The sequence below is a fragment of the Carcharhinus amblyrhynchos genome, chromosome 30 (genome assembly GCF_965287045.1).
Source record: "Carcharhinus amblyrhynchos chromosome 30, sCarAmb.v2.hapA, whole genome shotgun sequence".
NCBI classification, from domain to species: Eukaryota; Metazoa; Chordata; class Chondrichthyes; order Carcharhiniformes; family Carcharhinidae; genus Carcharhinus; species Carcharhinus amblyrhynchos.
The window spans coordinates 24,365,536-24,379,689 of NC_137353.1; the positions used below are offsets into that span (position 1 = coordinate 24,365,536).

General features: G+C 45.8%; 1 protein-coding gene across 1 annotated transcript; it reads left to right on the top strand.

The window, feature by feature from the left end:
• The first annotated feature begins 597 nt into the window (after window positions 1–597).
• LOC145360132 (leucine-rich repeat-containing protein 38-like) lies at window positions 598–10,785 on the top strand. The gene is made up of 2 exons (XM_080215105.1): window positions 598–1,348; window positions 10,422–10,785. Exons 1-2 carry the CDS (start codon window positions 658–660, stop codon window positions 10,679–10,681), a joined length of 951 nt encoding a protein of 316 aa, XP_080071231.1. The 5' UTR covers window positions 598–657; the 3' UTR covers window positions 10,682–10,785.
• The last annotated feature ends 3,369 nt before the right edge of the window (window positions 10,786–14,154 follow it).

The following is a 14,154-nucleotide window of genomic DNA, read 5'->3' on the forward strand; positions in this document are numbered from 1 at the left end:
GCAGTTGAAGGCCTGTCTTACTGTTACATAAATGTATATTATTGCTTGTCTATGCGACATCAGTAAATCTTCCGCTAATAAAAGCTAGTTTCTGCAGATGCTGGAAACACAAACAGAAAATGCTGGACAATCTCAGCAGGTCTGACAGCATCTGTGGAGACATAAACAGATCTCAATGTTTCCAGTCTAGATGACCCTTCATCAAAAGCTTTGACAGTTTACTCTGTTGACATCCTTTCTCTTAGGCCAATATTTATCCCTCAACCAACAGCGCTGGAAGAGGTGACCTGATCATGCTGCTGCTTGTGGGATCTTGCTGCGCACACGTTGGTGGCGTTCCCACTACAACAGTAATTGTAAAGTGCTTGAGGAAGACGTGAAAACATAAAAAGGATGCTATATAAATGCAAATTGTGTTTGATGATGGTCATGATAGACAGACCACAATGCAGTAATGATGGTGGCTGTGAATAAAGTGGTTGCAGTCTGTAACCGTGGCTGCTGCTGTAAAGCTGGGAATTGGGATGTGCTTGTGCAGACTTTTCCCTGTGCAATGGGTTAGATTTACCGTTCCAGTTCTCCTGGCGGTGACTCCCCAGTCCCCTCCTCCCTGCTATCTGATCCAGGGCTCTGCTATTCGATCTGTTTAAAAACACCATGCCCAGCTGTACAGTGCCTGCATTCCCCCAGCATGTCTCTGCCGCCAGCCCTGCCACAGTTCCAGCCTCCTCTGCCATGCCCCCATGCCAGCCCCTCTGCCTCCTCCTCCTGCTCTTCTTGCCCCTGGCCCCCAGTTGCCCGGCAGGCTGTGCCTGCAAGGACAGCCACACCATAGACTGCAGGGGCTTGGGGCTGCCGGGGGTCCCCCCTGGGGCTTTCCCCCTCTTCATCAAGAAGATTCTGCTCAGCAATAACCGCATCCAGGAGATCCCCGGCGATTTCTTCATGTACTACGGTGACCTGGTGTACCTGGACCTCAGCAACAACTCCCTCTCCACCATCGCCAAAGGGATCTTCAGCACCACCAAGCTCATGTACTTGGACCTGCGGTACAACAACTTCTCGCAGCTGAGCCCCGGGGCGTTCAGCTCGGCTCACAGGCTCATTATGTTACGCCTGGGCAACAACCCCCGCCTGGAGCTGGTGGACGAGGCAGCTTTCCGCAGCCTGGACCTCCTGCAGGTGCTGGAGCTCAACGACAACGCCCTGGAGGCTCTGAGCGTCGCAGCCCTCAGCAGCCTGCCCTCCCTCCGCACCCTCAGGCTGGAGGGCAACCCCTGGCTCTGCAACTGCACCTTCGCCAACCTCTTCCTCTGGCTGAGGGACAACGCCGAGGTTCTTCCTGCAGGTTAGTGGTGTCTCCCCCTAGCCCCCACCCCCTGTGAATCATTGCCACAGGCTCAGCTTCTGAACTCTTTCAGCGCTGGAGAGGGCACAGTAACAAAAAGTAAGGTGAAGAGATTAATATTTAAGGCATTAGAGGTTCTGGTGCCAATCAGATTACTATATTAAACCATTGCAGGACAGTGGCACAGTGGGTTAGCACTGTTGGAATTAAACCTGGGTTTAATTCCAACCTCAGGTCACGGTCTTTGTGGAGTTTGTATGTTCTCCCCGTGTCTGCATGGGTTTCCTCCAGGTGCTCCGGTTTCCTCCCACAGTCTGAAAGACGTGCTGTTTAGTGCTAACTTCTCCCTCAGTGTACCCGAACTGGTGCTGGAGTGTGGCGACGAGGGGATTATCACAGTAACTTCATTGTAGTGTTAATGTAAGCCTACTTGTGACACTAATAAATAAATTTTAAAAAAGATTACTTTGATGAGATGAGATAAACGATTAGAAATTAAAACTTTCTGGGTTTGGATAATATTTGGGGGATTGGTGGCGAGGTAATGTCGCTGGATTATTAATCCAGAGGTCCAGGCTAACACTCTGCAGACATGGGTTCAAATCCCACCACATCAGCTGGTGGAATTTAAACTCAATTAATTAATCTGATATAGAACTGGTCTCAGTAATGGTGACTATGATAGCTATTTAGTTGCCATCAATCTTGCTGAAAACTATCAAGAAAGACCCATCTGGTCAATGATACCCTTTAGGGAAAGAAATCTGCCTTAACTGGTCTGGTTTACATGTGACTCCAGACCCATGGCAATGTCATTGACTCTTAACTGCCCTCTGAATCCTTAGCAAGCCATTCAGTTCAAGAGCAACTCGGGATGGGCAACAAGTTTTAAAATTTAAAGTGTATTTATTAGTGTCACAAGTAGGTTTACATTAACACTACAATGAAGTTACTGTGAAAATCCCCTAGTCACCACTCTCCAGTGCCTGTTTGGGTACACTGAGGGAGAATTTAGCATGGCCAATGCACCTAACCGGCACATCTTTTGGACTGCGGGAGGAAACCGAAGCACCTGGAGTTAATCCATGCAGACACGGGTAGAACCTGCTGACTCTGCAGCAACAGTGAGCCAAGTGCTGGCTTTACCAGCGACGCCCACATCCCATGAAAGAATATAAAGATCAGTAGGAGTTCCAGGATGATGTCCTAGTCTTAAAAATTTTACCTGTTCTTCCTTGCCTGACTGTCAGTGTACATGTATGTCAATACTGGCATTCTCTCCTCTCCCCATCATCTGTGCCACCACCCCACCACGCCACCGCACCCCCCCCCCCCCCCCCCGCACCCCCAGCAATCCAGGGGCACTGACTCAAGTTGGGGGACAGTACCAGTCTGCAGTTACCCACACAAGGAGGACAGTAGAATTGCCCTCAGCTGTACATGGTTACGGAGAAAGACATCAGCCAGAGTTCTTCAAGTCACGGAATTTTACCGTGCAGTAAGAGGACCTTTGGCCCATTGCGTCTGTAGTAGCCATCAACAGCCCAGTGTCATTCTGGAAAGCATCCCTGTGTTATGAGCAAGAACAGAATCAGATTATAGGCGGCACCATCCCTGGTCGAGCAGTTGGCTGACACTCAATGTTTGGCAAGAAACATGAAGAACAGGCATGTGGGTGAGATAGCAGAGAGTGGCTAGGGCCCCATAGAGCAGTGCCTACAGGAGAGGTTCGGAGAACATTGAATGGGGAATATTTTTGTTTTGAGTTGTTGTCAGACTGGATAAGAGATAATGGGACAGTGATGGTTAGCTGTTTGTAATGAAGCCCACCTCAGTGCTTTCCCTAACTGTCCATTCCTTCAACCTCCTCCTGACCTCCCCATTAATTACCCATTTAAGGGTCTAAATTGGCAGCAGGGCAGGATGGCCATTCCACTAGCCTTCCTGCCCCGAATCTAATAGCAGCACTGGCAGGAAGGTGATGGGGTCTCCCCCTGCAACCCTTCTCCCCCCACCCTGGATTAAATACTCCCAACACCAAACTCACCTCGGGGGAGACCACTCAATTCTGCTCCATGGTTTCCTTTGGATGTTCTGAAGTGGGATGATATCGGAGTGGGGAGAAATGCCACAATCGATGTTGTATAGATTGCAGTCTTCTTCTTGGTAATAGTTACCGATGTGGCAACATTAAAATAAAGTGAGGCAGTGAGAGGAGGTGAAATTGATCAGTGGCAGTATTGTAAAGCAGGCTGTTGGTGAGTTGGCCACCTGAATTTCCCTGCCCTTGAATTCCGTAGAAAGGAATGTCAGAGTGTACAACAGGAGGCAGCCAATTCGCATTCACCCTTTCACCCACTTGCAGCCCCTAAGAGTATTCGACCAAGGGAGTCATCACATCACAATCGCGTGACGTCCACATTTCTCCAGTAGGAATTATTGTTTGGGACAGTAACCCTGGGATGCTGAGGCCATTTGGAGCAATCCCACTGCTGGGACTAGTTAACCCAAACCAGGGCAAGGAGCAAGCTCTGACCTCTGTCTGGCTCAGTGACTGACTGTTTAAACCAGCTGTGGTGCCAGGCAGTGAGTAGTCTTTTACTCACCAGTTTGAAATACTCACACTGTACATAGCTTCTGGAGAGAAGAAAGACAACAGCTTAGAATAAAATAGAGAACGAGTGGACTGTGGTTTAATATTTCCAATAACAAAAGCACATTAACAACAGCAAGGGAACATTTATCTTGTCTAGACAACAGAGCTTAATGAATAATGAGACATTAGACCTACACATTTAGCAGAACAGTTAATGGATTGATACTTGGATGAGTGAAAATAGGGTCAATTAACTCGATAAGTGTGTCCACAAGGATGTACACGCTCTGGCAGGACACTCAATAAGAAGATAAACGACTTTATTTTTACTTTTTATGTTGACAAAGGTGAGATGGGTTAGCGCTGAGGACAGGAGGATTTCCAATTCCACATTTCCACTGTTCACATCAAACCAGTTTGCATTTATACAGCATATATAAGTTCATTTATTATTGTCACAAGTAGTGTTACTACAGTGGTTAACACTGCTGCCTCACAGGGCCAGGGACCCGTGTTCGATTCCCAGCTCGGTCACTGTCTGTGTAGCGTTTGCACATTCTCCCCATGTCTGCATGGGTTTCCTTCGGGTGCTCCGGTTTCCACCCACATTCTGAAAGATGTGCTGGTTAGCTGCATTGACCCGAACAGGCACTGGACTGTGGCAACTAGGGTAATTTCACAGTAGCTTCATTGCAGTGTTAATGTAAGCCGTACTTGTGACTAATAAATTAACTTTACATTAACACTGCAATGAAGTTACTGTGAAAATCTCCTAGTCACCACACTCTGGCGCCTGTTTGGGTACGCTGAGGGAGAATTTAGCATGGCCAATGCGCCTAACCAACATATTTTTCAGACTGTGGGAGGAAACTGGAGCACCGGGAGGAAACCCCCGCAGACATGGGCAGAATGTGCAGACTCCACACAGTGATCCAAGCCAGGAGTCGAACCTAGGTCCCTGTAAGGCAGCAGCGCTAACCACTGTGCCATCGTGTCACCCCATGATCCTGATCACTGCCCCACAGTAATTGGCAGAAACGTTAATTGCTTCCATCCCACCATGCAGTAGACAGCTGCTAGGCAATTGGATGGCTGACAGTTCTATAGTTCCCACTGGCATCATTCAGGAGTGGTGGCCACTGCTGGCAGCACAGGCAGTCCCATCCACTCTGAGGAGCCCAGGTAAACCTGGGTCAGGGGTCTCAATGAAAGCTGTGGGGGCTGGGTTCAAGAGGCCAGGAGGAGAGGTTAGAGCGAAGGGGGGGGAGGGGGGGGAGGAGGGTGCCCAGCTTGGCCATCAAGTTCCCTTGGCCCATTATACCTCCAATAGGCTGAGGGAACTTGCAAAGGAGGCCTGTTCCCTGTTGATCCAGCCCACGTAGCTAAAGCCATGCCATTATTATTAGTGTGCTTATGAAAGGGCATTATGGAATAGATCTCATGTCGGGGGGGGAGGGGGGTAAACATCGATGGTCAGGATAAGACCCTTAAGTGGCCATTAATTGGTCAGTTAAGGGCCTCAATAGGCTTGAGGGCAGACAGGGCTGTCCCGATGCCACCTTGTAAAACTTCAAACAGGTCTGGGGGAGTGGAGAGTTAGCGGGAAGGCCGGATTTTCCATGCTGTCCCGAACTGGAATCCGCCGCCGGTGGAGGGGAGTGTAAAAGAGTAATAGAAACCTGGGATTCTTTTCCCCAAAAAACTTTTTGAGGCTGAAGTTCAATTGAAAATGGAGGGATTTTTGTTTGATCCGGGTATAAAGGGAAACGAGACCAAAGCACACAAGATACAGGTCAACCATAGCCTAACGGAATGGTGGAGCAAGTTTGAGGGGCTGAATGGTCTCCTGCTGTACCTACATGAATGTAAACCCTTTAGTACTTTCTTTTCCCGGCTGTTCCTCAAGGTACTGACCGAGTTGTGTTGGTGTAGAATTGCCCGCTGGCCTGAGTGATCCCTTCTCTTGTGTGACACCCAAGTCGTGAGTGTTTTAGTTGTTTCACCATTCAGAGATATCAAATCCATGCCTCCTTCTCACCGCGTGTAATGCCCACTTACTGGCATATTCTAGTAGTTCTATTTTGGTCAGTAGCTGTCAGGAATGCCAACACCGACTCATTTTTCCATTCTCTCACACCCAACCCACAAACTCAGCATTGCCAAGGCGAACTCTATCAGTCTGTGCTAAAACAGGCATTGCAGCCAATCACTAAACAGTTCAAGCACTGCTGGATGAACGCAGCAGGTCTACAGCGAGAAATACCCACTGGTCTATAAGAAATGTGCCTTAATGTTGGCACCCAGTGATACCCCAGGCACTGCAGCAAGGAAACGACCTGGGGTTTAACCTGCCATGCCTGCGAAAAAGTGAATAAAACTTACGTATCCTTTAGCAGGACACCATTTTCTGCCATCTCACTTTAAATGAAATGGTGGCAAAGTGGTTAGCACTGCTGCCTCACAGCACCAGGGACCTGGGTTCGATTCCAGCCTCAGGTCACTATCTGTGTGGGATTTGCATGCTCTCCCCATGTCTCCCATGTCTGCGTGGGTTTCCCCGGGTGCTCCAGTTTCCTCCCACACTCCAAAGGTGTGCAGGGTAGGTGGATTGGCCATGCTAAATTGCCCCTTAGTTTCCCAAGATGTGTAGGATAAGGGAATAAGTGAGGTAAATATGTGGGGTTATGGGGATAAGGTCTGGTTAAAATGTTGTTGGAGAGTTGGTGCAGGCTTGATGGGCTGAATGGTCTCCTTCTGCACTGCAGAGATTCTATGATCCTATGTTAATGTAATGGTGCTGGCTGCTAACAGGTTAAACTGAGAAAATGGGGATATTCAGATATGGAGCAGGAGATATGGAACAAAAAAGCACAAAAGATAGTTTATTACCGTGAAAATCCCTTAGTAGTCACATTCCGGCACCTGTTCGGGTACACTAAGAGAGAATTTTGGCACGGTCAATGCATCTAGCCAGCATGTCTTTCAGACTGTGGGAGGAAACCGGAGCACCCAGAGGAAACCCACGCAGACATGGGGAGAATGTGCAAACTCCATTCAGACTGTGACCCAGCCTGGAACCAAACCTGGGTCCCTGGTGCTGTGAGGCAGCAGTGCTAACCACTGTGCCACCGTGGACTGGATTCTCTGGCCTCGCTCACCTCAAAACTGGAGAATCCCGCCCGAGGTCAATGGACAGTTGCATGGTCCTCCCCATGCCCGTGACAATCCACACGGCAGGAGAATTCCGGCCAGTGTTTCAAAATCTCTCTTTTCTAAATTTGATTAGATATGTTGTGGGGGGGGGTGGGATGGGGTTAGGGTGTGAAGGGTTCCTGAAGGTGCCTCGGAGCTCTAACAATTCTTAATCTGGGAGTAACCAGGGAGAGTTAATGAATGTATATTCATTAACGAGTCATTAAAACCAAGGCTTCCATTGACAGCTCACCAACAAAGATGTAAAAAAACAAGGTGACAGAGTTTGTTAATGAAAATACCTCTTTCCTGTCTCAGTGCTGCAGGTGTTCAGAGCACCTTATGTGTGGTGAACAATGCATCGGTTTATTTTTCCATTGAATGTGATTCTCCCAAACCCCGCACTTTGTGTTCATGTTGGAAAATATCAGAATTAGACTCAATTAACGATCAGTCAACACTTGTTGGCAGATCCGCTTTCACTGAATGAGATGCCTTTAACCCTTTCAAGTACAGGTGCCAAAAGGACAGAGGTTTTCCCAGTATGTGCATCACTTTTCCTGCTTATTTTCCTCAGCACCAGGGGCCCGGGTTTCATTCCCAGCTTGGGTCACTGTCTGTGTGGAGTCTGCACGTTCTCCCCATATCTGCATCGGTTTCCTCTGGGTGCTCCGGTTTCCTCCCACAGTCTGAAAGACGTGCTGGTTAGGTGCATTGGCTGTACTAAATTTTCCCTCAGTGTACCCGAACAGGCACCGAGTGTGGCGACTAGGGGATTTTCACAGTAACTTCATTGCAGTGTTAATGTAAGCCTACTTGTGACACTAATAAATAAACTTTGACAATCGCATTGTTCATATTCTCCATAAGCAACTGAAGCTTACATAAAAATAATTACCCAGAGACAAGGAATTTTGTGATCACTTTAATGATGATGCTATGAAATTGGCAGTGATGGGAGAGAGGTATCTGTGCAGAACAGAGTCCAGGGGCGGCACAGTGGAACAGTGGTTAGCACTGCTGTCTCACAGTGTCAGGGACCCGGGTTCAATTCAGACCTCGGGTCACTGTCTGTGTAGACTTTGCATAATTCTCCCCATGTCTGCATGGGTTTCCTCCGGGTGCTCCAGTTTCCTCCCACAGTCCATTGATGTGTGGGTTAGGTTGATTGGCCATGCTAAATTGACCGTAGTATCAGGATGATTAGCAGGGTAAATATGTGGGGTTACAGGAATAGGGCCTGGGTGGGATTGTGGTTGGTGCAGATGTAATGGGCCAAATGGCCTCCTTCTGCACTGTAGGAATTTGATGATTGGAGGCATACTCACTGTACCAGAATTGAGCTGCAGGAATCTTTGGAGAAATGCATGGGGCTGTAGGTGTCTACCCCAAACGATGCAGACTGGTCTGGGTGCTAATCACTAGTCAAATGTACAATTCCTATCAACCTCCATGTGGAAACCTGATCATCAATGTCTCATGATGAGGGTTGGTTAGATATTGAAAGTTACGAAGCATCCCTTAGCAGACAAAGGCAAAATACTGTGGATGCTGGAATCTGAAACAAAAAAACAGAAAAATGCTGAAAATCTCAGCAGGTCTGACAGTGGAGAGAGAATAGAGCCAAGGTTTCGAGTCTGGGTGATCCAATCAGAATTAGTCTCAATTAATGACCCACCCAGACTCGAAACGTTGGCTCTATTCTCTCTCCACAGATACTGTCAGACCTGCTGAGATTTTCCAGCATTTTCTGCTGTCGTATTCGTTAATATACCCTTCCCTGGGATGCTTTTGTACTTTCTTGGCCAAGTGCCTGTTTAACCAGGGAAACAGATACACCAACCAGAGAAACAGATACATTAACCAGGATAACAGATACATTAACCAGGATAACAGATACATTAACCAGGGAAAGAGATACATTAACCAGGATAACAGATACATTAACCAGGGAAACAGATACATTAACCAGGATAACAGATACATTAACCAGGAAAACAGATACACCAACCAGGGAAACAGATACATTAACCAGGGTAATGAGATACACCAACCAGGGTAACAGATACACCAACCAGAGAAACAGATACATTAACCAGGGTAATGAGATACACCAACCAGGGTAACAGATACACGAACCAGGGAAACAGATACATTAACCAGGGTAATGAGATACACCATCCAGGGTAACAGATACACCAACCAGAGAAACAGATACATTAACCAGGGTAATGAGATACACCAACCAGGGTAACAGATATATTAACCAGGGAAACAGATACATTAACCAGGGTAATGAGATACACCAACCAGAGAAACAGATACATTAACCAGGGAATCAGATACACCAACCAGGATAACAGATACACCAACCAGGGAAACAGATACATTAACCAGGGTAACCAGATACATAAGAACATAAGAACAAGAACTAGGAGCAGGAGTTGGCCATCTGGCCCTTTGAGCCTGCTCCATCATTCGATAAGATCATAGCTGATCTTTCTGTGGACTTACTGCCCACACACCATAACCCTTAATTCCATTATTGTTCAAAAATTTACCTATCCTTGCTTTTCAATTAGGTAGCCTCAACTGCTTCACTGCACAGGTAATTCCACAGATTCACAACCCTTTGAGTGAAGAATTTCCTCCTCAACTCAGTCCTAACTCTGCTCTCCCTTATTTTGAGGCCATGTCCTCTGGTTCCAGTTTCACATCTCTTTAACCTGTGATCAGTGCTCCTTCCACTCACATTGTTAGCCACTTTAAGACTTGAACAGCAGGTTAGGTGTAAAGATTCACATTCTAATCAGTAATCTATAAATTGTCTGTGCTTTATATGCTCTGTCTGAGGCCAGAACTCTTCATTCACCCGACGAAGAGGTAAACCTCGAAAGCTTGTGAGTTTACTATCAGATAAATCGGTTGGACTCAAACCTGGTGTTGTTAGACTTCTTATTGTGTTTACCCCAGTCCACCGCCGGCATCTCCACATCATGTCTAGTTTCATCTGCCAGTGGAAACAACTTCCCTGCTTCTATCTTATCTATTCCCTTCACAATCTTATACATTTCCATAAGATCTCCCCTCATTCTTCTGAATTCCAATGAGTATAGCCCCAGTCTGCACACAGTCTCCTCATAAGCCAACCCTCTCAACTCCAGGATCAATCTATCATCAACCAGGGTATGTCTTGAGAGACAAGGCATTGAGGGCAGCTTTTATGGGATTGAGTTGCTAACATGTTGCTTGATCAATAAAAACTTCTCTGTTCATTTCTTCAAGGCTTTGCTGCAATCCAGTGCTCCTTGCCCAGGGATATGAGGAAGATTACACTCAACGAGTTATCTGATGACAGCTTCACTGAGTGCGAGTTCTCACTGACTCTGACAGACTACCTGATTATTTTCTTTTCTGGGGTTTGTGTCTCCGTCACTGCCATTACAACGAGCTTCTTCCTGGCCAATATTGTCCAATGCTTCGAGAGACTGGGATTATTCAAGGAAGGTGATGATGATGATGATGATGATGAAGAGAATAATTGAAAGCAAGAAGCAGGCACCAAATAAACTTTCATTTTTTTCCTAGATTTTTCATTTGAAAAGAAGTGTTTTTACTTAAGCATAAAGTTGCACAGTATGATGTAATATATTAATGAGTAAGATATATGCATCTGTTGGTAAAAATGAAAATATTAAAAGATATTTTGTTTTTCTAATTGAGGTTGGCGAGGCTTCTTGAGGTTGTGTTGAATTTTCTTGTATGTAGGAACAGGAATAGGCTACTCACTCCAAAGATGTGTGGATTGGGTGGATTTGCCTTGCCAAATTACCCCTCAGTGTCAGGGAGATTCATTGGATAAATACCTGGGGTTTCAGGAATAGGTGTGGGATTGTTATCAATGCAGGCTTGATGCGCTGAACAGCCTCCTTCTGCACCATAAGGATTCTATAATTCTTCTATTCAGCCGTCCAAGACTCTTTTTCCAAAAGAGTAATACCGACCATTGTATAGGAAATAGGAATAGGAGCAGGAGTAGGCCATTCAGCCCTTCGCGCTTGCTCTGTCCTCCAATTAAATCATGGCTGACCTTCTAACCTCAACAGCATTTTCCTGCATTATCCTCACATCCTTTGATGTTATCACCATCTAAAAATGTATCGATATTTAGAAGATTAGAATGCAAGGGGCAGAAGTCATACTTCAGCCACACAAAACCCTGGTCAGACCACATCAGGGGTGCTGGGAGCAGTTCTACACATTACACCTTAGGAAGGACACATTGGCTGTGGAGAGATTGTAGCGTACATTGACCCAGGGTGACCCCTGGACTGCAGGGGTTAAAACGTCCTAGAACTTTAGAAGATTAAAGGATGATTTGATTTGATTTATTAGTGTCACATAAAGTTTATTTATTAGTGTCACATATAAGCTAATATTAACAGTGCAATTAAGTTACTGTGAAGTATTGTTTCTTGAGTGCAATACAAACAAAACATACCATTCGTAGAGTACATTGGGGAGAAGGAAAGAAGAGAGTGTAGAATGTAGTGTTACAGTCATAGCTCGGGTGTAGAGAAAGATCAACTTAATGTAAAACAGGTCCATTCAAAAGTCTGATGGCAGCAGGGAAGTTGTTCTTGAGTAGGTTGTTGTGTGACCTTAGACTTTTGTATCCTTTTCCCAACAGAAGAAGATGGAAGAGAGAATGTCCAGGATGCGTGGGTCAAAGCTTGCAAGAATTTAAGAATAGATAGGATGGACAAAGAGAAAAACTATTTTCACTGGTCAGAGGTTTTGGATAAGCCCCTTTAGCTTAGTCTATAAATTAGAGCCAGACTATTGAAAAATGAAATTATGAAACACTACTATGTACAAAAGGTGCTAGATGTTTGGAACTCTCCTCCATAAATGACAATTGATGTTAGATCAATTGTTAATTTTGAACCTGAGATAAATAGCTTTCTGTTAACCAAAGGAATGAAAGGATATGGGGCATGATAGGGTTATGAAGTTAGGATCCTATTGATGGGTGGAGCAAACTTGAGGGGCTGAATGGTCTCCTCCTATTCATACGGCCCCCTTTTTCCCTGTAATTAGATCAAAGCTGATTTGTATCTGAACTCTACTTCATGCCTGTGATCTAGGTAATCTTGGGGATGGTTGGTTAAAGCTGTTCCTTTAAATGTGGGCTTTTATACACCTTCTATGATATTTCTCACGGTGAAGCAGATGCTCACAAAGTGTACATGAGTTTATCATCGTTTGCAATGGGCAAAACATCCCGATACTTCCCTGACAAGGAAATCCCAAAGCTTTGTACCTAAAAAAGGCACCTTGCGTTCTTGTTGATGTTCATCTGTTGTGTCAGTGGCACAGCAGTTAGCACTGCTGCCTCAGAGCACCAGGGACCTGGGTTCGATTCCCGGTTTGGGTCACTGTCTGTGTAGAGTCTGCACATTTTCCCCATGTCTGTGAGGGTTTCCTCTGGGAGCTTCGGTTTCTTCCCACAATCTGAAAGACATGCTGGTTAAGGTGCATTAGCCTTGCTAAATTCTCCCTTAGTGTGCCAGAGTGTGGCAACCAGGGGATTTTCACAGTAACTTCATTGCAGTATTAATGTAAGCCTACTTGTGATGAATAAATAAACTTTAACTTTATCTCCACTGTTGGTCAGGCTGATGGTGGGTGGGCTATTGTTTCAGTCACCTGATGATATTGGCGTGTGGCTTGATCAATTTCCATGGTTGGATTTCACTTCAATAAAAGCGATGGGCTGCCAGCATAATCTAAATACGTTAGATGGAGAGACAAAAGGAACCAGACTCATTCTCCTCGGAGGAGGGAAGATTAAGGGATGATTTGATCAAAATGTGGAGGGTTTTGATAAAATAAATAAAGTGAAGCACTTTTCAGAGACAGAAGGCTCTGATACCAGAGACTTTAAGGCAATTGGCAAATGAGTCAGAGGTGACATGAGAAAGCGAGTGAATGGATACGAGAAAGTGAGCAGTGTGTTGCTGTGATCCGGAACGCACTATCTGGAAAGGCTAGTGGAAGCAGTTTCAATATAAACTCTGATAAACAAATTGCAGAAATATCTGACATGGAACCTTGTGTAAGGTAATGGGGAAACGGCAGGGGAATGTGACTAACTGATTGGCTCTTTCAAATATCCAGAACAGTCACAATGGGACGAATGGCCTCCCTCTGTGCTTAGCGATGCAATGATTCTCCATGTGTGCTGCTTATTGTCAGCTTGTCTTTTGGTGGGTAGAGGTTAAATCAGATAGTTTCAGTTTGGCCTCAGTGGTAATACTGTCACCTTTGATTCAGAAGGTTATAGGTTTCAGCTCCAATCTAAGCTAATCCGAGCTGCAGAGGTCAGATCCCATCAGCTTTCACTTTCCTTGTCTCCAGTGGAGGGGCAGTGGGTGAAAACAGCAGTGGCTCCTGCCCCATGAAGCTTTTTTTAAGTTTATCTATTAATGTCCCAAGTAGGCTTACATTAACACCGCAATGAATTTGCTGTGAAAATCCCCTAGTCCCCACACTCCTGTCCACCAAGGGAGAATTTCTTTCTTCAAACTAATACCTGGAATGGGCAGGTTGTCTTCGGACCAAAGGTGGGACAAGGGAGTGCTTTATCCGTTCAGAAAGGTAAGAGGTGACTTGATCGAAAATACAAGATCCCGAGGGGGTTTGTCAGGGTGGATGTGGAGAGAGTGTTTTCCCTTTGCGGGAGAATCCAGAATTAGGGGTCACTGTTTAAAAGTAAGGGGGCACCCATTTAGGACAGGGAAGAGGAGAATTCTTTTCTCTCAGAGGGTAGTGCGTCTTAAAAAGTGCTGGAAGCAAAGCCTTGGGATATTTTGAAGGCAGAGCTAGATAGATTATTAATTAACGGAGGGGTGAAAGGTTATCAGGGCTGAGGTTACAAACAGATCAGCTTTGATCTTACTAAGTGGCAGTGCAGACTCATCTGCTCAGCTGTTCATATGTTTATACATATGTTTGC